General features: G+C 42.2%; 1 protein-coding gene and 1 pseudogene across 11 annotated transcripts in view; one reads left to right on the plus strand and one right to left on the minus strand.

Moving 5' to 3' along the window:
* LOC148773957 (ferroxidase HEPHL1-like) overlaps positions 1 to 25,803 on the plus strand; it is a 125,150-nt pseudogene that overhangs the window by 33,079 nt on the left and 66,268 nt on the right. The window contains exon 6 of the transcript XR_016036280.1: positions 10,422 to 10,655. The product of XR_016036280.1 is annotated as a ferroxidase HEPHL1-like (transcript). The remainder of the gene's footprint in view (positions 1 to 10,421; positions 10,656 to 25,803) is intronic.
* LOC148773958 (ferroxidase HEPHL1-like) overlaps positions 1 to 25,803 on the minus strand; it is a 153,346-nt gene that overhangs the window by 20,426 nt on the left and 107,117 nt on the right. For 5 of the 10 annotated variants that reach the window (XR_016036293.1, XR_016036296.1, XR_016036292.1 and 2 more), the window contains exon 11: positions 2,863 to 3,008. Coding sequence is in view for 5 of the 10 variants with exons in the window: in XM_088832021.1 (XP_088688147.1) it covers positions 5,863 to 5,987 (125 nt within the window). In the remaining 5 variants the exon portion in view is untranslated. Of the gene's footprint in view, positions 1 to 2,862; positions 3,009 to 5,347; positions 5,988 to 7,957; positions 9,366 to 25,803 lie in introns of those variants that run through there. The other 5 variants (XM_088832021.1, XM_088832026.1, XM_088832028.1 and 2 more) reach the window with 2 other exon arrangements.

Genomic DNA, 25,803 nt, shown 5'->3' on the forward strand with positions numbered 1-25,803 from the left:
TTGGAAATTAATCCTTTGTCTGTTGTTTCATTTGCTGTTATTTTCTCACATTCCGAGGGCTGTCTTTTCACCTTGCTTATCGTTTCCTTTGCTGTGCAAAAGCTTTCAAGTTTAATCAGGTCCCACTTGTTCACTTTTGTTTTTGTTTCCATTACTCTAGGAGGTGGGTCATAGAGTATCTTGCTTTGATTTACGTCATTGAGTGTTCTGCCTATGTTTTCCTCTAAGAGTTTTATAGTTTCTGATCTTACATTTAGGTCTTTAATCCATTTTGAGTTTATCTTTGTATAGGTGTTAGGAAGTGTTCTAATTTCATTCTTTTACATGTAGCTGTCCAGGTTTCCCAGCACCGTTTATTGAAGAGCCTGTCTTTGCCCCATTGTAAATTCTTGCCTCCTTTGTTAAAAATAAGGTACCCATAGGTGCATGGGTTTATTTCCGGGCTTTCTATCTTGTTCCATCAGTCTATATTTCTGTTTTTGTGCCAGCACCATACTATCTTGATGACTGTAGCTTTGTAGTATAATCTGAAGTCAGGAAGGTTGATTCCTCCAACTCCATTCTTTGTGAAGTCTGCTTTGGCTATTTGGGATCTTTTGTGTTTCCATATGAATTGTGCGATTTTTTGTTCTAGTTCTGTGAAAAATGCCGTTGGTAATTTGATAGGGATCACGTTGAATTTGTAGATTGTGCTTGGTAGTATAGTCCTTTTCACAGTATTGATTCTTCCGACCCAGAAACATGAAATATCTCTCCATCTGTTTGTGTCATCTTTGATTTCTTTCATCAGTGTCTTATACTTTTCTGTGTACAGTTCTTTTGTCTACTTCAGTTCAGTTCAGTCGTGACTGACTCTTTGCGACCCCATGAATCGCAGCACACCAGGCTCCCTGTCCATCACCAACTCCCGGAGTTCACACAAACTCATGTCCATCAAGTCGGGGATGCCATCCAGCCATCTCATCCTTTGTCGTCCCCTTCTCCTCCTGCCCCCAATCCCTCCCAGCATCAGAGTCTTTTCCAGTGAGTCAACTCGTCGCATGAGGTGGCCAAAGTATTGGAGTTTCAGCTTTAGCATCAGTCCTTCCAATGAACGCCCAGGATCGATCTCCTTTAGAATGGACTGGTTGACTCTCCTCACAGTCCAAGGAACTCTCAAGAGTTTTCTCCAGCACCACAGTTCAAAAGCATCAATTCTTCGGCGATCAGCTTTCTTCACAGTCCAACTCTCACATCCATACGTGACCATGGGAAAAACCATTATGCCATTAAGAGATATTAAAAACAGGTTGAGAACCTTCAGTATACATCTAGTGGGAGTCCTAGAACAAGGGGCTGTAAGAATGACTAAGGAATGATAACTAAAGAAGTACATCCTGAAATTTTCAGAACTGATAACTTGTCAAACCTCACATTAAAACTACGCTGTGCATACGAAGCAGGACAAGTAAAAATCAATCGCAATGAGAAACATTCTTTGCAACTAGAAGGCTAGAGACATTCTTTGCAACTGAAAGCTACCAGAGAGAAGAAATCTCCAAAAGATGATCAACTGTGCAGGCTTCTCAACAGCAACAATAACAGCTAGAAGATAATGAGCTAATATCTTTAAAATGCTGAGTGATGATAACTTTATCCATCTAAAGCACCACTGCAGGTTGAGGACAAGAGAAAGACATTTTGGGGCAAGGACTAAAATAATTTATCTCTGGCATACCCTATCTATAAGAATTTCTAAAGAGCATCCTTTAGCAGAAAGAAAAGAGAACCCCAAGATAGGATGAGGGTGTAGTTTTTGGCAAAGTCACTCAACAATGATAATAACAGGACCAGTTATTTTTGTAAAGGTTCTTCTGAGTCTCTGGAAAATAACAACAAGGAGTATTAGGTAGGTTAAGTATGCTAGGAACGTAGTCTTGTTCAAGAAGATGGAAGTGCTGAATACTTTTAACTGTAACTTTTTCTCATAAAGCTAAGTATAAGTACATATTGTCAATGTATGTATGTATTTAATGAGCACCTGCTATGTGCCAGACACTGATCTAGGCTCTGGGAATAAGACCCCTGGGGGGAAAAAACTCCTCGTTGAGTTTATACTTTAGTAGAGGGGGAAACAGTGTCAGACTTTATTTTTTGGGGCTCCAAAATCACTGCAGATGCTGATTGCAGCCAGGAAATTAAAAGCCGCTTACTCCTTGGAAGGAAAGTTATGACCAACCTAGATAGCATATTAAAAAGCAGAGAGGTCCAACCAGTCCATTCTAAAGGAGATCAATCCTGGGTGTTCATTGGAAGGACTGATGCTAAAGCTGAAACTCCAATACTTTGGCCACCTCGTGCGACGAGTTGACTCACTGGAAAAGACTCTGATGCTGGCAGGGATTGGGGGTGGGAGGAGACGGGGACGACAGAGAATGAGATGGCTGGATGGCATCACCGACTCGATGGACATGAGTTTGAGTGAACTCCGGGAGTTGGTGATGGACAGGGAGGCCTGGCGTGCTGTGATTCATGGGGTCGCAAAGAGTCACACATGACTGAGCAACTGAACTGAACTGAGGAGGAAACTATATATTGTTTAAAAACACTAGTAAGCACAAACAGGCTTGAAAGAAATACATTGGTAAATAGGAAAAGATACGCTTGACAAATGTGATGGTCTGATGAGGAAACACACTGGTGTGGCAACAGTGACGTCAGATAGAATACTGTTGACAGTGAGCACTGAAGCGCATTGGGCAGCTGGAGCATTGATTTAACACCTAACACAGCCTTAAAAGTGAAAAGTGACAGGATCAGAAGGAAAAGGGAGGAGCCCACAGATTAGCGTATCTCTATTAAAACAGATAGGTGGGGACTTACCTGGCGGTCCAGTGGATAGGAATCGCCTCGCAGTGCAGGGGACATGGGTTTGATCCTTGGTCAGGGAACTAAGATCCCATGTGCTGCAGGGCAGCCAAGCCCACACACCACAGCTAAGACTCGATGGAGCCAAAGAACTACCTATCCTTAAAAACAAAAATGAATAGGTAAACAGAAAATTAGTCAAGAAAACACGTATACCTTGTTTTATTGCACTTCCCTTTATTGTGCTTTGCAGACAGTTCACTTCAGTCACTTCAGTCGCTCAGTCATGTCCAGCTCTCTGTGACCCCATGGCCTACAGCCCGCCAGGCCTCCCTGTCCATCACTAACTCCCAGGGTTTACTCAAACTCATGTCCATTGAGTTGGTGATGCCATCCAACCATCTTATCCTCTGTCGTCCCCTTCTCCTCCCACCTTCAATATTTCCCAGCATCAGGGTCTTTTCCAGTGAGTCAGTTCTTTGCATCAGGTAGCCAGAATATTAGAGTTTCAGCTTCAGCATCAGTCCTTCCAGTGAATATTCAGGACTGATTTCCTTTAGGGTGGATTGGTTGGATCTCCTTGCTGTCCAAAGGACTCTCAAGAGTCTTCTCTAACACCACAGTTAAAAGCATCGATACTTCAAGGCTTAGCTTTCTTTATAGTCGAACTCTCACATCCATGCATGACTACTGGAAAAACCATAGCTTTGACTAGACGGACCTTTGTTGGCAAAGTAATGTTGCTGGTTTTTAATATGCTGTCTGGATTGGTCATAACTTTTCTTCAAGGAGCAAGTGTTTTTAATTTCATGGCTGCCGTCACCATCTGCAGTGATTTTTGGAGTCCCCCAAAATAAAGTCTGTCATTGTTTCCACTGTTTCCCCATCTATTTGCAGTGAAATGATAGGAACAGATGCCATGATCTTAATTTGCTGAATGTTGAGTTTTCAGCAAACTTTTTTCACTTTTTCAGCTCTCCTCTTTCACTTTCATCAAGAGGCTCTTTAGTTCTTTGCTTTCTGCCATAAAGTTGGTGTCATCTGCCTATCTCTAACCCAGCGTTTCTCATGATGTCCTCTGCATAGAAGTTAAATAGGCAGGGTGACAATATACAGCCTTGATGTACTCCTTTTCCTATTTGGAACCTGTCTCTTGTTCCATGTCCAGTTCTAACTGTTGCTTCCTGACCTGCATACAGATTTCTCAAGAGGGAGGTCAGGTGATCTGGTATTCCCATCTCTTTCAGAATTTTCCAGAGTTTGTTATGATCCACGCAATGGCTTTGGCCTAGTCAATAAGGCAGAAGTAGATGTTTTTCTGGAACTCTCTTGCTTTTTCCATGATCCAGCGGATGTTGGCAATTAGATCTCTGGTTCCTCTCCCTTTTCTAAATGCAGCTTGAGGATCTGGGAGTTCTCAGTTCATGTACTGTTGCAGCCTGGCTTGGAAAAATTTCAGCATTACTTTACTGGCATATGAGATGAGTGCAATTGTGCGATAGTTTGAGCATTCTTTGGCATTGCCTTTTTTTGGGATTGGAATGAAAAGTGACCTTTTCCAGTCCTATGGCCACGACTGAGTTTTCCAAATTTGCTGACATACTGAGTGCAGCACTTTCACAGCATCATCTTTTAGAATTTGAAGTAGGTCAACTGGAATTCCATCACCCCCACTAGTTTTGTTAGTAGTGATGCTTGCCAAGGCCCACTTGACTTCACGTTTCAGGATGTCTGGCTCTAGGTGAGTGATCATACCATCGTGATTCTCTGGGTCGTGAAGATCTTTTTTGTATAGTTCTTCTGTGTATTCTTGCCATCTCTTCTTAATATCTTCTGCTTCTCTTAGGTCCCTACCAAATCTGTCCTTTATTGAGCCCATGTTTGCATGACATGTTCCGTTATTATCTCTAATTTTCTTGAGGAGATCTCTAGTCTTTTCTCTTCTGCTGTTTTCCTCTATTTCTTTGCACTGATCACTGAGGAAGGCTTTCTTATCTCTCCTTGCTATTCTTTGGACCTCTGCATTCAGATGAGTGTGTCTTTCCTTTTCGCTTCTCTTCTTTTCACAGGTGTTTGTAAGGCCTCCTCAGACACCATTTTGCTTTTCTTCATTTCTTTTTCTTGGGGATGGTCTTGATTCTTGTCTCCTGTATAGAGTCACGAACCTCCATCGACGGTTCATCAGTCACTCTGTCTGTCAGATCTAATCCCTTGAATCTCTTCGTCACTTCCACTGTATAATCGTAAGGGATTTGATTTAGGTCATACCTGAATGGTCTAGTGGTTTTTCCTACTTTCTTCAATTTAAGTCTGAATTTGGCAATAAGGAGCTCATGATCTGAGCCACAGTCAACTCCCAATCTTGTTTTTGCTGGAAGGAAAGTTATGACCAACCTTGATAGTATATTAAAAAGCAGAGACATTACTTTGCCAACCAAGGTCCGTCTAGTCAAGGCTGTGGTTTTTCCATGGTCATGTATGGATGTGAGAGTTGGACTGTAAAGAAAGCTGATGGCCGAAGAATCGATGCTTTTGAACTGTGGTGTTGGAGAAGACTCTTGAGAGTCCCTTATACTGCAAGAAGATCCAACCAGTCCATTCTAAAGGAGATCAATCCTGGATGTTCATTGGAAGGACTGACGCTAAGGCTGAAACTGCAATACTTTGGCCACCTCATGCGACGAGTTGACTCACTGGAAAAGACTCTGATGCTGGGAAAGGTTGGGGGCGGGAGGAGCAGGGGACGACGGAGAATGAGATGGCTGGATGGCATCACCGACTCTGTGAACATGAGTTTGAGTGAACTCCGGGAGTTGGTGATGGACAGGGAGGCCTGGCGTGCTGTGATTCATGGGGTCGCGGAGAGTCGGACACGACTGAGCGACTGAACTGAACTGAACTGAGAGCTTCTCCATCTTTGGCGGCAAAGAATATAATCAATCTGATTTCAGTGCTGTACATCTGGTGATGTCCATGTGTGGAGTCTTCTGTTGTGTCGTTGGACGAGGGTGTTTGCTATGACCAGTGCATTCTCTTGCAAAACTCTATGAGCCTTTGCCCTGCTTCATTCTGTACTCCAAGGCCAAATTTGCCTGTTACTCCAGGTGTTTCTTGACTTCCTCCTTTTGGATTCCAGTCCCCTATAATGAAAAGGACATCTTTTTTGGGTGTGAGTTCTAGAAGGTCTTGTAGGTCTTCCTAGAACCGTTCAACCTCAGCTTCTTCAGCATTACTGGTCAAGGCATAGACTTGGATTACTGTGATACTGAAGGGTTTGCCTTGAAAACGAATAGATCGTTCTGTCATTTTTGACATTGCATCTAGGTACTGCATTTTGGACTCTTGTTTTGCAGGCACCACAGTTTTTACAAATTGAAGTCTCGTGGCAACCCTGTGTTGAGCAAATCTGTTGGTGCCTTTTTATCCAACATCTTTGCTCACTTCATATCCCTGTGTCACATTTTGGTAACAATTATCAATTGATTAGTCAATTATCAATCAATTAGTCAATTATCGTGGTGTTCACAGGCTTCACACTTACATAATTGTGTGTGTGTGTGTTTCCTATGTTGAAACAATTTGGATTTGGAGGAAATATCCCAACAAGATTATGACCTCAGCTGCCACCAGGTATGATGAAATCTTCAACCTAAAAACGTACTCAGAAAAGATAGCCAGGTAGAACCAGGCTTAAGGCCTGTTCCTTACTAATTCAGAATATTTGAGGGAAAGCCAATCTTTTTTTAAAAAACTCAAAATTATCATCTTAAAATTAAAAACAAATGAATGCTCTTATATATATATACACACGTATATATATTCTTCTTTGATCTTTTTGACATTTCTGTGATGACTAGTGTTATCATCTCTGTGTTAAAGATGTGGAAGCATGCACAGAGAGGCTCGGTGCCTTGGCTAAAGTCACCCAGTATTAGATTTCCATTTCCAGTTGTCCATTGTTCTTGCAAGTTACACCATAAATTGTTTAAAGGGATAGCATGTTATTTTATTCTAAGTCATACACATTAAAGCCAAAATAGTGAAACGATATGAGCAGATAAAAAATGAAACATGTTAAAGATGTTATTTTAATTCATAGTTGGCCAAATTGCATATTAGAGAGTCATGGTAAAATAAACGATTTGGCCATATTTGAGGACTCTTTCATTTTTTGACCGCTTACTTAATAGAATAAAATAAGACCCTGCAGTATTCACAAAGGAACAGATGACCTCAGACTTTTTACCAAGTATAAAGCTAATATTTATACTTATTTGAATTGTCACAAATTCTAAGTGAGTGGAATCCATATTCTTATGATTTTATGTAACCTAAGGTACATGGAAAATAAATCTTGGGAAAATGAATTTCTATAAAAGTCTTAAGATTATATGTAAAATGTTGTGTTTTGTATGGGTTAATGTACTTTTAAAATAGATCTTAAATTATGTGTTTTCTCAGTTATCACTAATTAGCAGCTTCTGTTACACAGATTAGATTGAAATCTATAAAGATCACAATTGAAAAACATACATTCCTTATTACCATATCTGAGACTGCTGCTAGTGTTATCGGACAATGCGTTTCTCCCTTAAATGCAATTTCATTGGGCCGAGAAGGAAAGAAGGGGAAAGGTTAATTCAACAAAGACAAAAATGTCTTTTCTGGGAATTCATCCTTTGAGAAAGCCGTTAATGAGTGGTTTCTCTCTGCCATCAACTATTCGGTGATGCCACAGGGTCAGTAGCAAACAAAACAAACCAAGTCCTTGATTTCTGTGCAGCAGCCTTACTTGGGAGATTTATTTGTGTATTCTTTGAAAGTTTAAACTGTATTTAAATCACTGCTGCTGCTGCTGCTAAGTCACTTCAGTCGTGTCTGACTCTGTGTGACCCCATAGACGGAAGCCCACCAGACTCCCCTGTCCCCAGGATTCTCCAGGCAAGAACACTGGAGTGGGTTGCTATCTCCATAATTCTAAGGAGAGGGTTTGAATTAGCATTCCTGGTCACCTCTGGGCCACACACAAGCCATTCTGTCATACAGTAATTCTTTTGTGTTAGAAACTTGAGATGGGGCTAAACTAAACCAACACTGCCCTTCTGGGGACTCATCCCAGTTATCTTGGGGATCCTGACCGGGCCAGAATCCTTTTGAAACTGGTTCGACCTCCTCAAAACCCTGCCATTTGGTTTTCTGGAACCATGGACCACCCACTTCCCTGACTCAGCAAAGGCATTGTGACCCTCCCTGCTGGGACTGTGCTCTGGGCTAGAGAGTCACTCCTGCAGAGTGTGAGCAGCCTACAGTCATTGGTAGCGTTTGTCTGGTTGAGCCTTTGAGAAATGACTAGAGAGTAACCATAACAATGGTTTCCAATCAATTGAGTCCACTTAATACTCCAAGCACTGTTCTAAGCACGAAATCATTCACTCCCCTAGACAACCTTGTGAGGAAGATGGTCGTTTTACAGATGAGAACACAGAACCAAGGTTCAGTAGCTGGTGAGTGGTAGAACTGAGATTCAAACCCAAGCAGTCTGATTCTAGCATCTAGTCTTTACTGTTAACCCCTCTGTTATACTGTGCTGTTGAAAGACTGGCTTCTAAAATTATGACAGTCAAGTTGGTGGTCCTTCTCTCAGTGAACCACATATGCAAGGAGATCCAACCAGTCCATGCTAAAGGAGATCAGTCCTGGGTGTTCATTGGAAGGACGGATGCCAAAGCCGAAACTCCAATACTTTGGCCACCTCATGCAAAGAGTGGACTCACTGGAAAAGACTCTGATGCTGGGAGGGATTGGGGGCAGGAGGCAAGGGGACGACAGAGAATGAGATGGCTGGATGGCATCACCAACGTGATGGATACGAGTTTGAGTGAACTCCGGGAGTCGGTGATGGACAGGGAGGCCTGGCATGCTGTGATTCATGGGGTCGCAAAGAGTCGGACTCAACTGAGCGACTGAACTGATGCTAATAATTCTGACACTGGTTGAAATAGTTTTAGACATCTTGTTTTGGAGTTATCTGGGTCACATCACTTGATTTTTCTGGACCCCTGTTTTCTTATTTGTAAAATGAGGAGACAGACCTTCACCATTTGAAGGTAGATTAAATGTTTGGAATGACCAGAAATCAGTTTGAACCAATTTTAAAAAATAAGTTTAGAAAATAAATTCAGCAGTCCAGAGCAACTTTGGATGTGTGTATATGTGCACAGAGCCATTGACGACAGAAGAATAAATGTGGTAATAGCTTTGTTTGAGTTGTTCTTTCTTCTGTCTAGTTTGTGATACTTTCAGGACATAGGTAAACATTATGTTGTATCATTCCTTTATGATTCACTTTGAAACATTTAAACGTCAGTTTGATCCCCAGTTGTTGTTCCTCTGTATGACTTTTGAAAAGTTCTTTAATCCTTTGTGACCTCAGTTTCTTCATCTATGAAATGGGGATCATAGTATTTACTCTTGATGGATCTCCACCCCCATAGACGTGTCTGTTCAGGAGTTAATCTCTATAATAAAAACAGTATTAAGAAAGATTAACAGAGAATATATGTAAAATGCTTGGCATTATGCAGGTACTCAACAAATACTAGTCTTTGAGTTCTTCTACCCCAGCTCGAAAAATAACAATGGCAGTAACAGCAGTGATTCTTTCCTAATTTGGAAACTTAGAATGTATGTACTTTGTCAATTTATGATCTAATCTTCACATGTCGGAGCTTTTTTTAAAAATAATATTGTCTCATTTTAACTTTATGATTCTTATGGTCACTTATTTACCCAAACTGATACACTGAACTTTGCACCTGTTGAATTGGCTCTTTAATTACCATTTTGTTCATCAACATAAACACCGATCTGCTTTTAGTCATTTCATAGCAGTTAAAAACTTTAGCTCTGGACATAATTCGTCCCCTTAATTCTTTTTCTCCTAAGCCTTTATTATGTCTGGGACTTCGTTGTGTGTTTGCGTAAGTTAATTTCTCATATGTTTTGTTCTAGTTACGGTCAGGTTTATTCAAGCACTAGACAACAGATTCTGTCATAAAATCATCTTGTAACCCCAAAACAACTGCTCTTACAAATTAAAAAATGAGTCTATGCCATGATGAGACCTCCACTACTTCTATAAACCATGCAAGAAAATACTATTTTTACTTTATGGTAGTACCTTTGCAATATTTCAGTGTCTTCAAGAACGATAAATTTCTTTAGCCGAAAGGGGCTTTTGAAAAATGATGAAATTGCATGCGGTCATTTTATAGATGAGGAAAATTAAGTAAAGGGGATAATGACTTGCGTAAGATCACATATCTATTGATAGAACTGGAACTAACATCCTGAGTTCCATATTCTAATACGAACCTCTTTCCATCATACCAGTTTAGGGAACAGATTGACACAGATTTTTGTGTTAGTCTCTCTTCTGTCAACAGTGTTACCTTATATCTGTCCTAAAGACATTGTTTGGAGAGCTTTCTTTTTTGAAGAATAGCATCAGTCTGTCAGAGAATCGTTTTTGGTCTGTAGGGTTGCTATCTTACACTTAGTATTTTGTTATCTAGGATAGCGAACGACAGCCGAAAGGTCCTCCAGGAACCTGACTTTGCTCAGTCCCTCCTGAGGGATCCAGATACTCCTACCATAAGGAAATCAAGAGGAACTTCCACTCAAGGGATATCCACACATGCTCCTTCAACTCAGCTGGCCGTGGCGGATGACCAGAGAAGCACAGCAGGGAGTGTCCACAGCAAAGTGAGCAGCTACCACGGCAGCCTCCACAGGTCCCGTGATGGCAGGTGAGTTTTATCGGCAGCTTAGTTTATCTCATGTGCTGAGTTCGAGTCATACGGTGTCCAAAGGAAAAGCAGCCAATTCTGAAACAGGAGTTGATCTTTATTGACCTTTCTGAACTTTGCTAGGTTCAGTTGTCCCAGATTATGGTCAGGCTTAATGCCAGCCAGAGGAGTTTAGACGCGATACAGCGAGCAACCAAGTCATTGCTCATGGGAGAGAAGGCAGAGTAAAAGTGGTTATTTTAGTGAGATTAACTTAGCAAACAATTATGGAATACCTACTCTGTCAGACACTGTGTGAGTCTCTGGGAATACAAAACTGATTTCGACATGATCTTTGTTCTTAATAAGCTCAAGAAAATAGGGTAGTCATTATTTGTGTTGTAGTTGAAAGCGTGGGGTCTAGAATAATAAGCTTCAGTTTCCTCATCTGTAAAATGGAAATAGGAATAATATCTGTCCCTTAGCAATGTTGTAAGAAGTAAATGAGATAATATACCTAATGGCTCAGAACAGTGCCCATCTCAGTAAGTGCCTGTTATCAACTTTTATTATCAGTAGGATAAGGTAATAATTAAAGTAAAATGCAAATATCATGGTATAGTCCAGAGGTAGTCAAATTTTTCTATGAAGAGAAAAATAACTAATATAATAAATACTGTATTATAAATGAAATAGCCTAATAAATAACTTTAGGCTTTGTGGGTCACATGGTCTTTGTTGCCACCATTCATTTCTGCTGTTAATACCATGAAAGCAGCCATAGACCGTACGCAGTCAAAGTAGGAGTGGCTGTGTTGCAGTAAAACTGTTTCCAAAATAGGAAGGGGCCCGATTTGACCAGCTGGCCACAGTTGGCCAACCCCTGTTTGGTAGCATGGATGAGGAGGGGGTGATTAAATCTGGTGGGGAGGAGGTGGGAGAAAGCTTCACAGAGAATGTCTGAGAGTGGGCAGGGTGTGCCTTCGTGTTATATTTGGTGGTAGAGACACTAGAATTAGAAACCTCTTAGGAGCTCTGCAGTAATTCAGTTAAGAGACGTTGGAGGTTTATGAAAGAACAGTGACAGTGCCAAGAGAGTAATAGCTGATCTGAAAGATATTCAAAAAGAAGAAATGAAAAGATAGGAGTTGGTGATGGATTCAAAGCAGTTGGAGAGAAGGAATGTGCCAAAAGAAATTTTTTTTAAGATTTCCAAGCCTGGGAAACCGAAAGAATGAACATTATGATGCCCGAAATTCTCCCTTCTGTGTTTCCGTGGCTGTGCTGTATCCTTCCAGGCTCATTCCAGCCTTTCTTTCAGTCTTCCCTGTCCTTGTCATGTAGGATACGATTCCTCGACGTACTCTCTTTTTAGACCTTCTTGTTTGTCCTCTCAGCTCGCTTGCTTTTGCCTTCTAACTTGGTCAGCGACTCTAGGTTTTGAAAAGGAGCCGCCTTTGACATGTTTTCTATCTTGTATCCGTTACCTTTACGTGTTTGCTAACTTTGATGTGTTTTCTCTCTTGTATCCATTTCTTTTATTTTCCTTGCGAGATTTTTGAAATATTTTAAATGTTTCCTTTCTACCAGTTCCATCCTTCATTCTTTGTATCTCTGGTCTTTTTCACCTTCTTCCCCAACTGCTGACATAACCAATGACCTGTTTTTAAACCACCGTCAAAGATCCTTTCTCTTTGCTGCCTTTTCCTTTCATTCAGCACTCCTAAGTGAAAAGCGTTCTTCTAGGTGCTAGGAACGCAGAGATGGAAGACAAAAGAGCAGTAGGTATGATAAGATCATACACAGTGTGCTTTGGGATTCCAAAGAAGAAAGCCTTTTAAGTCACTGTGGAAAGTCTTGTTCACAAACAAGGCAGTACTCTGATTTGACTAGGGTACAGAGGCGGCAGTTGGAAATCTCAGACAAGGAAACAGCTCATGCAGAGGCAAGGAGGACGAAAAGGCATTTAGGTACCAGGGCCACCGAAGGAGATGAAACATGCTGAGGAGTTTGGGGTTTTTTCCCCTAGAGCAGTGAGAAACTATTGAAAGCCTTTGAGCATTGGGGTGATGAAATCAGATTTGGGTTTCAGGAAGATCACTTTGACAACAGCATAGGAGAGGAGGTTGTAAGGAAGCCCAGTTGGGAAGTTTCTAGAGTAAAACTAGAGCTCTTAAGTTAAAACACTCATAGAGAGAGAGGAAACCAGAGAATCTTTGAGAATACCTGCCTCCATGAACTGCTAGCTCCAGGTGGCATGAGTGGTAAAGAACCCACCTGCCAGTGCAGGAGATGTAAGAGACATGAGTTCGATCCCTGGGTTGAAAAGATTGCCCGGAGGACGAAACGGCAACCCATTCTTACCTGGAGAATCCCATGGACAGAGGAGCCTGCCATGGGGTCACAAAGAATTGGACATGACTGACGTGACAGCATAGAATGGCTCCATGAACTGACTTTCAGCAGTATTTGATATTTGACATTATTAGCCTCATCCTTTTCAATAAGGAATGAACAGTTATATGACAGCTCTTATGCATGTGGCATTCTGTGTGTTTAGAGATATGTAGAAGAAAGCTAAAGTCTGCTTTCCAGGAGAATAGAACCTCACGGGAACGGTAGGACATACACATGATAACCAATTAAAAATAGTTCAAGCTAGCATATAATTAAAACTGTGCGTGTTAGAGATGATCATTGTTATAGAATTTCAAATGAGCAGATTGGCTCCTCTGAAAATATCTCAGGAGATAAATAGGGTGAGCAAATGATAGTAGAAATAATGAGTTCCTACTGAGCAGAGAGTTTCTGAAGGGGGTTCAATGTAGGGGAATTTTAGCTTCTGTGATCTAAATGAAATTCCAGTTTAGGTAAGAAAACTTATAATCTTTAATATAAAATAGTGGTAATTAAAAAGCTGCGGGATGGAATTCCTTGAGGCTGAATCAAAAAGGACATACCAAGAACAAGAGCATCAGTCATCATCAGTTCAGTTGCTCAGTCATATCCAGCTCTTTGTGACCCCCATGGACCGCAGCATGCCAGGCCTCCCTGTCCATCACCAACTCACGGAGCTTGCCGAAATTCATGTCCATCGAGTCAGGGATGCCGTCCAACCATCTCATCCTCTGTCGTCCCCTGCTAGGAGAAGAACAAGATACAGTAATGAAAACAATACAGTAAGAATAGCCTAGCATGTGATTCAGAGAAAATGCTTATAAACCACATGAGGGTCTCTATGAAAGTTTAGTGTCATGGAAACTAGGGGATAGCGTATGCCCTCCTGTGGTGGCCTTTCTTAACTCTCTGCTTAATTAAAATCACACTCATCCTTGAAGTCCTGCTTAATTCCCATAGCATGGCAGCTAGTTAATTGCTTTTTAAACATTCTTTGAGTGTGACCTATTTTCAGTACAGTTTGTTTTTCCCTCAGCTAAGTTTGCCGTTTCTGGAGAATGTGAACTTGCTGACAGATATCTGTATATCCCTTGACAGTATCTAGCCCTCTGTTGTTCTTTAGTTGCTAAGTCGTGTGGGGTCTTTGCGACCCCATGGACTGTAGCCTGCCAGGCTCCTGTCTGTGGGATTTCCCAGGCAAGAATAGTGGCGTGGGTTGCCATGTCCTTCTCCAGAGAATCTTCCCAGCCCGGGGATCGAACCCACGTCTTCTGCATTGGCAGGCAGTCAGATTTTTTACCACTGAGCCATGAGGGAGGAAACAAGTCTGTCAAACAACTTTAGAAATAATTTGGGCATGCCATCTCATGGATATTTCTGTCTGCGTCAGTCAGTGTTTAAGTGTACACGTTAGCACTATATTTTGGCCGTGGTTTTCTCATCATCTCATGTTATCTTGGCTGTAAGATGACACATATGCACACATATCTGCTTCTCAGTACTCAGTCTAGTCCAGATTGCTTGATGGATAGTTACTGATCTCAGTGCTATGTAAAATAAAATAGACTTAGGTAAATATACCTACACATAGGTATCGACTTCAAAGAGTAAGCAATTGGTAGTTAGATGAGAGGATATGGAAAAGGAAATGGATGAGTAACGGGGTGAATTTGAGAATGAGAGGTCAGTTTGGTACGTGGGTGCCATTTTCCTGTGTAGTCAAGTCCTAATTATCCACCTCAGATAAGGCAGCTCTCCACCTGAAGGGTGTCTACTGACCCCGCTCCCTGCAGCGGAGAGGCTCGTCCTTCTGTGAAGGGGATCTGGCTGTGCACCCCCACAAGAGTTTTACATGGTACAGAATTCTGGTTGAAAAGTGTTTTTTCTCTCAACATTTCAAATATATTGTTTTCTGGCTTTTGGTATTGTTAAGGACTCTGCTGTCATTCTAACCGTTGGTCTCTTTTAGGTCTGTCCCCTTTTCTGAGACTGTTTTTCATGACTCCTGTCCTTGGAGTTCTGCAGTTTCACTGAAGGGTGTATTTCTTTGTACTTCTCCTGCTAGTGGTATACAGTACCTCCTTGGTCTGTGAATTCACGTGTTTAGCAGTTGTGGAAAACCTGTAGTCATTCTCTCTCGAAATATTGTCTCTCATAGATTCTCTCAATTCCCTCCCTCCTGGGAATCAAATTATTGGGTTGGCCACAAAGGTCATTCAGGTGCAGAAAAGCCATACCATCTTTCGGCCAACCCAGTATACTCCTATTCGACCTTCTCATTCTGCCTCCATTTCTCGTGACATCACTTTCACATTTTCCTTGTCTCTCTTATGGCATTCTGGATAGTTTTATTTTCACCTACTACCAGCTTATGAAATTTCTCTTCAAACAGCAGCCTGAATTGCTGTTTCTTATTAAATATTTCAGGAATCCTATCGAATGATTTTCCATTTCAAAAATTATGTTTGTAGACTTTTTTAATCTATTATTTCAAGTAATTCCTTGTAGATTGGTAACCTGTGACTATATTTCCTATTTCTGTAAACATTACATACTTACCTATTCTGTCATTCAGTATTTGACAATTTCAGTATCTGCAGTTCTAAGTTTGATGCTGTGACTCAGTCATAGTGGCTTGTTTTCTCTTGTGTTTGGCGGCTTTATATTTTGAGCTCTTTGGTGAATCAGTCAATGGGAATCCTGGAGAAAGTATTGTTCTAGCTGATTGATAGGAGGCACAGCTAACCTGCAAACACTTCAGCCTATGGGCCTGGTGATTTAGGCTAGCGAGGGAGTTCCTGGCTCCCTTTCTCAGCTTACCAACTGGCCTAAGGCTCACCTTTCCCAAATGAATAGCAACCACACTTGTGTGACCTTTCCCATCTCATCCACCTAATAGCCCCTGCTTGATGAGCCCTAACTCCTTATTGGGCTGGTCCCAATTCATCATAATTTTTGAAGTGGGGGACTCTTTGGAGATCTCCCCTCAATCATGAAAGATCTGTAATATCTCAAATAGTGAGTTCTTTCCAGATTTAACTGGTTCGGACTTTGCTGACGCTTCTGCTCAGACGTATTGTCGGAAGTCATACTGTCTGAAGAAACCTGAGCATATTTATTTTCCTAATGCTCTACTTTAAGACAAACTGCTTAGCTCTTTAACAGCCTGAACAATAGGAATGAACTCAATGACCTTAACCAGCTACAGTGCGTGCAGTCACGTCAAACTCTTTGCCACCCCATGGACTGTAGCCTGTCAGGCACCTCTGTCCATGGAACTTTTCAGGAAAGAATCCTGGAGTGAGTTGCCATTTCCTCCTCCAGGGAATCTTCCCGACCCAGGGACTGAACCCATATCTCTTGCGTCTCCTGCACTGCAGGTGGATTCTGTACCACTAGTGCCACCTGGGAAGCCAAATTACCTTAACACATTTTATAAAATCACTGATAAAATATTTGTGATTCACTAGAGGGGTTTCTGGAGAAGGAAATGGCAACCCACTCCAGTACCCTTGCCTGGAAAATCCCATGGACGGAGGAGCCTGGTAGGCTGCAGTCCATGGGATGGCTAGGAGTCGGACACGACTGAGCGACTTCACTTTCACTTTCATGCATTGGAGAAGGAAATGGCAACCCACTCCAGTGTTCTTGCCTGGAGAATCCCAGGGACGCGGGAGCCTGGTGGGCTGCCGTCTGTGGGGTCGCACAGAGTCGGACACTACTGATGTGACGTAGCAGCAGCAGCAGCAGAGGGGTTTCCCCAGTGGCTCAGCAGTAAAGAATCTGCCTGCAATGCAGAAGATGCAAGAGACCCAGGTTCAGTCCCTGGTTTGGGAAGATCCTCAACCCAATCCAGCATTCTTACGTGAAGACTCCCATGGATACAGGAGCCTGGCGGGCTGCGGTCCATAGCGTCACAAAGAGTCAGTCAGACACAGCTGAAGCGACTGAGCAGTCAGGCAGGCCGAGGAAATAAAATGGAAGATTTCATATTCGACATGATCAGGTAGGTGGTTAGTAGTCTTTGGAATCAAAAATACAATTCACACCTTAGCTTTATCACTTACTGTAAGACTCTAGATAAGTTGTATTTAATTAGAAGACTCAGTTCCTCATTTGTAAAGCAGAATACAACTTATTGTGTTATTTTGAGGAATAAAGGAGATGATGTGTATACATTCACTGAGGACAGAACCTGAGGCACAGTACATACTTAGTAACTAGAAGCTTCTATGACTATCACATTATGTTGTTTCTATTTTACTATTCCCATAAACTACTCAAATGTTTCCTTGAACTGGTGTGGTGTGACTTCAGAGACAACTGGAAATAAGATTTATTGGCATATCTTTACTATAGTGATGCGCTAGAATTTACTTTATTGAGTATTTTTAATACCATTATATGATAGAGTAAAATGATGATCCTCGAAAGCAGTAACAAGAATGAAACAGTGACAGTTTCCATGGGACAGAAAAGTGCCATAGGTCACCAACCACTGAAATGAAAGAATTATCTAAGGTGATAGAGACTAATGCTTGCTATAGTTCAGAAGCTGGCAGACTACAACCTACAGAACAAATCTGCCCCAATTATGTCCCTGCAAACAACGTCATCCGGAAACACTTCCAAGCTGTTCATGTATTGTCTGTGGCTGCTTTTCTGTGATTGTGATTTCCATTGGGCCCAGCCTCTGACAGATAAAGATAAGAGGCTTATGGAAGCTTCCTGATGGGAGAGACTGACTGTGGGGGAAACTGGGTCTTGTTCCGATTGGTGGGGCCATACTCAGTAAATCTTTAACCCAATTTTCTGTTGATGGGTGGGGCTGTGTTCCCTCCCTGTTGTTTCACCTGAGACCAAACCATGGTGGAGGTAATGAAGACAATGTCGACCGCCTTCAAAAGGTCTGGTACATGCACTGGCACACTCAGCGCCTCCCCATCCTGCAGCAGGCCACTGCTGACTCACCCCTCTGCCAGAGACTCCTGGACACTCACAGGCAAGTCTGGGTCAACTGTCTTGTGGGGTCACTGCTCAAAGCTATGGTTTTTCCTAGAGTCATGTATGGGTGTGCAAGTTGGACTATAAAGAAAGCTTAGGAATTGATGCTTTTGAACTGTGGTGTTGGAGAAGACTCTTGAGAGTCCTTTGGACTGCAAGGAGATCAAAGCAGTTAATCCTAAAGGAAATCAGTCCTGAATACTCAACTGGAAGGACTGATGTGAAGCTGAAGCTTCAATACTTCAGTCACCTGAAGCAAAGAACAGACTCACTGGAAAAGACCGTGATGCCAGGAAAGATTGAAGGCGGGAGGAGAAGGGAACGACAGAGGATGAGATGGCTGGATGGCATCACCGACGCGATGGACATGAGTTTGAGCAAGCTCCGGGAGTTGGTGAAGGACAGGGAAGCCTGGGGTGCTACAGTCCATGGGGTTGCAAAGAATTGGACCTAACTGATCACACAGACCACAGCCTTGTCTAACTCAATGAAACTAAGCCATGGGCGCCTGCTCAAGGATGACACGCAAATTCGTGAAGCATTCCATATTTTTAAATAACCTCTTGTGTGTTAACTTAAATAACAAATTTTTTGAAAATAAATACTTTTCAAATAAAAAAAAAATAAACTAAGGCATGCCGTGTGGGGCCTCCCAAGATGGGCGGGTCGTGGTGGAGGGGTCTGACAGAATGTGGTCCACGGGAGAAGGGAATGGCAAACCACTTCAGTATACTTGCCTTGAGAACCCCATGAACATTATGAGAAGGCAAAATGATAGGATACTGAATGAGGAATTCCCCAGGTCGGTAGGTGTCCAGTATGCTCCTGGAGATCAGTGGAGAAATAACTCCAGAAAGAATGAAGGGATGGAGCCAAAGCAAAACCAGTACCCAGTTGTGGAGGTGACTGGTGATAGAAGCAAGGTCCGATGCTGTAAAGAGCAATATTGCATAGGAACCTGGAATGTTAGGTCCATGAATCAAGGCAAATTGGAAGTGGTCAAACAGGAGATGGCAAGAGTGAACATAGACATTCTAGGAATCCGTGAACTAAAATGGACTGAATGGGTGAATTTAACTCAGATGAGCATTGTATCTACTACTGTGGGCAGGAATCCCTTAGAAGAAATGGAGTAGCCATCATGGTCAACAAAAGAGTCTGAAATGCAGTACTTGGATGCAATCTCAAAAATGACAGAATGATCTCTGTTCGTTTCCAAGGCAAACCATTCAGTATTATAGTAATCCAAGTCTGTGCCCCAACCAGTAACGGTGAAGAAGCCAAAGTTCAACGGTTCTATGATGACCTACAAGACCTTTTAGAACTAACACCCCCAAAAGATGTCCTTTTCATTATAGGGACTGGAATGCAAAAGTAGGAAGTCAAGAAACACCTGGAGTAACAGGCAAATTTGGCCTTGGAGCACAGAATGAAGCAGGGCAAAGGCTCATAGAGTTTTGCCAAGAGAATGCACTGGTCATAGCAAACACTCTCTTTCAACAACACAAGAGAATTCTCTACACATGGACATCACCAGATGGTCAACACTGAAGTCAGACTGATTATATTATTTGCAGCCAAAGTGGAGAAGCTCTATACAGTTGGCAAAAAAAAAAGACCAGGAGCTGACTGTGGCTCTGATCATGACGTCCTTATAGCCAAATTCAGACTTAAATTGAAGTAAGTAGGGAAAACCACTAGACCATTCAGGTATGACCTAAATCAAATCCCTTATGATTATACTGTGGAAGTGAGAAATAGATTGAAGGGACTAGATCTGATAGATAGAGTGCCAGACGGAGGTTCGTGACATTGTACAAGAGACAGGGATCAAGACCATCCCCATGGAAAAGAAATGCAAAAAAGCAGAATGGCTGTCCGGGGAGGCCTTACAAATAGCTGTGAAAAGAAGAGAAGCAAAAAGCAAAGGAGAAAAGGAAAGACATAAGCATCTGAATGCAGAGTTCCAAAGAATAGCAAGGAGAGCTCAGAAAGCCTTCCTCTGCGATCAATGCAAAGAAATAGAGGAAAACAACAGAATAGGAAAGAGAAGAGATCTTTTCAAGAAAATTAGAGATACCAAGGGAATATTTCTTGCCAAGATGGGCTCGATAAAGGACAGAAATGGTATGGACCTAACAGAAGCAGAAGATATTAAGAAGAGGTGGCAAGAATACACAGAAGAAGTGTACAAAAAAGATCTTCACGACCCAGATAATCACGATGGTGTGATCATTCACCTAGAGCCAGACATCCTGAAATGTGAATTCAAGTGGGCCTTAGAGAGCATCACTATGAACAAAGCTAGTGGAGGTGATGGAATTCCAGTAGAGCTCTTTCAAATCCTGAAAGATGATACTGTGAAAGTGCTGCACTCAATATGCCAGGAAATTTGGAAAACTCAGCAGTGGCCACAGGACTAGAAAAGGTCAGTCTTCATTCCAGTCCCAAAGAAAGGGAATGCCAAAGAATGCTCAAACTACCACACAGTTGCAGTCAAGCTAGTAAAGTCAAGCTCAAAATTCTCCAAGCCAGGATTGAGCAATATGTGAACCGTGAACTTCCAGATGTTCAAGCTGGTTTTAGAAAAGGCGGAGGAACCAGAGACCAAATTGCCAACATCTGCTGGATCATGGAAAAAGCAAGAGACTTCCAGAAAAACATCTATTTCTGCTTTCTTGACTATCCAAAGCCTTTGACTGTGTGGATCACAATAAACTGTGGAAAATGCTGAAAGAGATGGGAATCCCAGATCACCTGAACTCCCTCTTGAGAGATCTGTATGCAGGTCAGGAGGCAACAGTTAGAACTGGACACGGAACAAGAGACAGGTTCCAAAGAGGAAAAGGAGTACGTCAAGGCTGTATATTGTCACCCTGCTTACTTAACTTATATGCAGAGGACATCGTGAGGAACGCTGGGCTGGATGAAGCACCAGCTGGAATCAAGATTGCCGTGAGAAATATCAATAACCTCAGATATGCAGATGACACCACCCTTATGGCAGAAAGTGAAGAGGAAGTAAAAATCCTCCTGGTGAAAGTGAAACAGGAGAGTGAAAAAGTTGGCTTGAAGCTCAACATTCAGAAAAGTAAGATCATGGCATCTGGTCCTGTCATTTCATGGGAAATAGATGGAGAAACAGTGGAAACAGTGTCAGACTGTATTTTTGGGGCTCCAAAAGTACTGCAGATGCTATGCTGATTGCAGCCATGAAATTAAAAGCCGCTTACTCCTTGGAAGGAAAGCTATGACCAACCAAGGTAGCATATTAAAAAGCAGAGACATTACTGTGCCAACCAAGGTCCATCTAGTTAAGGCTGTGGCTTTTCCAGTGGTCATGTATGGATGTGAGAGTTGGACTGTGAAGAAAGCTGATCACCAAAGAATTGATGCTTTTGAACTGTGGTGTTGGAGAAGTCTCTTGAGAGTCCCGTGGACTGCAAGGAGATCCCACCAGTCCATCCTAAAGGAGATCAGTCCTGTGTGTTCATTGGAAGGACTGGTGCTAAACCTGAAACTCTAATACCTTTGACCACCTGGAAAAGACTGTGATGCTGGGAGGGATTGGGGACAGGAGGCAAGGGGACGACAGAGAATGAGATGGCTGGATGGCATCACCGACTCGATGGACGTGAGTTTGAGTGAACTCCGGGAGTTGGTGTCGGACAGGGAGGCCTGGCGTGCTGTGATTCACGGGGTCGCAAAGAGTCGGACTTGACTGAGCGAGTGAACTGAACTGAACTGAGCGAATGAAGTGACTGATAGCTGCTTTTGAACTACACCAGCAGAGCTGAGTTGTTGCAACAAAAACCACATGGCTGACAAAGCCTAAAATGTCTGCTGTATGACCTTACAGAGAAAGTTTGCTGTGCCCTGCTGAAGACTGTGGCAAGAACACTGAATTTTTTCCTAAATATGTGTAAACTATTTGTACACCAGATAGTACATGTTGGAAGACAGTGAAGGACAGGGAAGCCTGGTGAGCTGCAGTTCACGGGGTCACAAAGAGTCGGACACAACTTAACGAATGAACACCACCACCACCACCACCGCCAGATACATCTGCAGTTAAGCCTAAAATGGAAGTCAGGGCTTAGGCTGTTTAGTCTGTTTCGCAGCGGCCAAAATGTCTTGTATATTTTAAAGTATTTATCCAGAAGTGCCCCTTGATAGCATTTTACAGCCTGTACATAATAGTATGAATACTTTTAAAATAAATTTAATATTCTACACTTCTAAAGTATAATATTTCAAAATGTATTCTTGTTCAGTTCAGTCGCTCAGTCATGTCCGACTCTTAGCGACCCCATGAACCACAGCACGCCAGGCCTCCCTGTCCATCACCAACTCCCGGAGTTCACTCAAACTCATGTCCATTGAGTCAGTGATGCCATCCAGCCATCTCATTCTCTGTCGTCCCCGTCTCCTCCTACCCCCAATCGCTCCCAGCATCAGAGTCTTTTCCAGTGAGTCAACTCGTCGCATGAGGTGGCCAAAGTATTGGAGTTTCAGCTTTAGCATAAGTCCTTCCAATGAACACCCAGGATCGATCTCCCCTAGAATGGACTGGCTGGATCTCCTTGCAGTCCAAGGGACTCTCAAGAGTCTTCTCCAGCACCACAGTTCAAAAGCATCAATTCTTCGGCGATCAGCTTTCTTCACAGTCCAACTCTCACATCCTATTAGAGACTTAGAATATGTTTCCAGTAAGGCTCCCTCTTTCTCTCTATTACAGGCACTGAACAGTTTTGAGGAAAAATCAGTTTGGTGCTAGGAAGTCACAGGCAGGATACTTACCACTTTAAAGATTAGTTCAGTCAGTTCAGTTCAGTTCAGTCGCTCAGTCGTGTCCGACTCTCCGCGACCCCATGAATCACAGCACGCCAGGCCTCCCTGTCCATCATCAACTCCCGGAGTTCACTCAAACTCAAGTCACATCAGACTCATGTCGGTGATGCCATCCAGCCATCTCATTCTCTGTCGTCCCCTTGCGTCCTGCCCCCAATCACTCCCAGCGTCAAAGTCTTTTCCAGTGAGTCAGCTCTTCCCATGAGGTGGCCAAAGTATTTGAGTTTCAACTTTAGCCTCAGTCCTTCCAATGAACACCCAGGATTGATCTCCTTTAGAATGGACTGGTTGGATCTCCTTGCAGTCCAAAGGACTCTCAAGAGTCTTCTCCAACACCACAGTTCAAAAGCATCAATTCTTCGGTGATCAGCTTTCTTCACAGTCCAACTCTCACATCCATACATGACCACGGGAGAAACCATAGCCTTGACTAGACAGACCTTGGTTGGCAAAGTCATGTCTCTGCTTTTTAATATGCTATCTAGGTTGGTCATAACTTTCCTTCCAAGGAGTACGCGTCTTTTAATTTCCTGGCTGCAATCAGCATCTACAGTGATTTTGGAGCCCAAGAAGATACAGTCTGACACTGTTTCCACTGTTTCTCCATCTATTTCCCATGAAGTGATGGGACCAGATGCCATGATCTTTGTTTTCTGAATGTTGAACTTCAAGCCAACCTTTTCACTCTCCTTTTTCACTTTCATCAAGAGGCTTTTTAGTGCCTCTTCACTTTCTGCCATAAGGGTGGTGTCACCTGCATATCTGAGGTTATTGATAGTTCTCCTGGCAATCTTGATTCCAGCTTGTGCTTCATCCAGCCCTGCGTTCCTCATGATGTACTCTGCATATAAAGATTAGTAGCAGGAAAGAAAAAAAAAATTAGTAGTACATACTATATATTTATAGAGAATTATTTGCTATCATTAATGTTGGAAGAGTAAAACATACCCGTTTCCTTATGGTCCTTTCATAAACAATGCTGATTCCTTTTGGTATTGTCTGGTAAAGGGGAAACACTCTTATCAGAAAATGAAGCTAAAATCTTAAGTTAGATATGATGTTGTTATTCTATTGTTGTATGTTTCTGAATCAAGATTAGATAAACAGCAGATGGGCTGCCTTCTGTGGGTGTAAATAGGAATAATGTGTTTTTTGTTTGTTTTCTACACAGTTTTTTTTTAATTCTACAAATGGCTCTAATGTGAACTTGACAGTCTTAGCTAAGCTGCTTCTATCACAGTAACACATTTCTATTTTTGAAACACAGGTTGTAGTATCAAAATTCCTTGGGACATAGATCTTTGGATTAGAAGGATGAAAGAGAAAAAAACGAAGGGGGAAACTGTAGGAAAGGAAACATGTTCTTTCGAAAATCAGTGTTGAAAAGACAAAATGATGATGCTAATACAGAACACAAGAACAATTCTTTTTTAAACCTCAGCAATTATGTCCTTGCAACAACAGAATAATGAAATTTTTCTTTGTGCATGGCATTCTAGTAAGAGGCTTAACTTTATTTTCTCATTTAATCTTTACAGCCACCTATGAGGTAGATATTACTGTATTTAACATATTATTCCCTGTATTTCACATGAGGAAACTGAGACTCAAAGTGTTACAGACAGGACTTTAAACCCCATGTTTTTAATAAATATGTTACATGTGCATGCCTTTCTAGAAATATCAACAAACTTTGAAATGTGTTAACTCTTTCATAAAATGCTTTGAGCCTGTTGCTGCTGCTGCTGCTGCTGCTAAGTCTCTTCAGTCGTGTCCGACTCTGTGTGACCCCATAGACGGCAGCCCACCAGGCTCCGCTGTCCCTGGGATTCTCCAGGCAAGAACACTGGAGTGGGTTGACATTTCCTTCTCCCATGCATGAAAGTGAAAAGTGAAATTGAAGCCGCTCAGTCGTGTCCGACTCTTCGCGACCCCATGGACTGCGGCTTACCAGGCTCCTCTGTCCATGGGATTTTCCAGGCAAGAGTACTGGAGTGGGTTGCCATTGCCTTCTCCATTTGAGCCTCTTAGAAGCCCCTAAATAAAGAGAAGGAACTACTTTAAAAGGAAAAAAAAAACAAACCTAAGTACCTGGAAAATTACTGTTACTCAAATAACACATAAGGTGAAACATATTCTAGGAATAAACTTTACTGATTTTAAACTGTAAAATATACATTATTCTGAAAACTCAAGCTATATTTCACGACCTACTCTTTTCAGGCATTAAATAGTACTTTCTCTAGAATTATTTAACAGACATTGTTTAAAAAGTGTTCTTGCAAAAAAAAAAAAAAACAGTTGGTGTCAAGTATTTTAAAATCCAAGCTGTGAATTCCTGTTTTCAGCAAGGACATTCATTTAAATATTTTAAAATACTTTACACAAGCCCACTTTTCTTCAAATCAGGGACTTAAATACGTGCAATTTACTTTAAACCCAACTGGGTATTTTGAAACGGAAGGAGTCTTTTGGGCCTAGAAAAGAAAACAACAGTCTCAAAGGCCCTTGCTGAATCACCTAACTTCAGAGGAAACAAAACAGAACTTTAGGTCCCACCCTGATGGCTCCAGGCCAGTTGCATCTCTCCGGGACTTATCACCCCCTGTCCAGAAACCTTCCACCCCCTACACCTGCCCTGAAGACTTATCATCCCCTGCCCGAAAACTTTCCACTCCCTACACCTGCCCAAAAGACTTATCATCCCCTGCCCAACTACAAATGCCATCTCAACTGAAGAATACCCAAACCATCCTGCCTGATTAACGTTTTCCTTATCGCTTCCACAAACCTCCCTATAAATATGGAGCCTCCCTGATCCCTCTCCGCGCTCAGCCTGGTCGTTAGACTAACTGTCGCCCCCTCCTTGCCTGAATAAAGGTAACCTACTTCTGTTGAGGTCGTCTTTCCTTTTTCT

This window comes from Moschus berezovskii, chromosome 25 (assembly GCF_049115385.1).
Source record: "Moschus berezovskii isolate FMDL1 chromosome 25, NW_MosBer_1.0, whole genome shotgun sequence".
Taxonomy (NCBI): Eukaryota; Metazoa; Chordata; class Mammalia; order Artiodactyla; family Moschidae; genus Moschus; species Moschus berezovskii.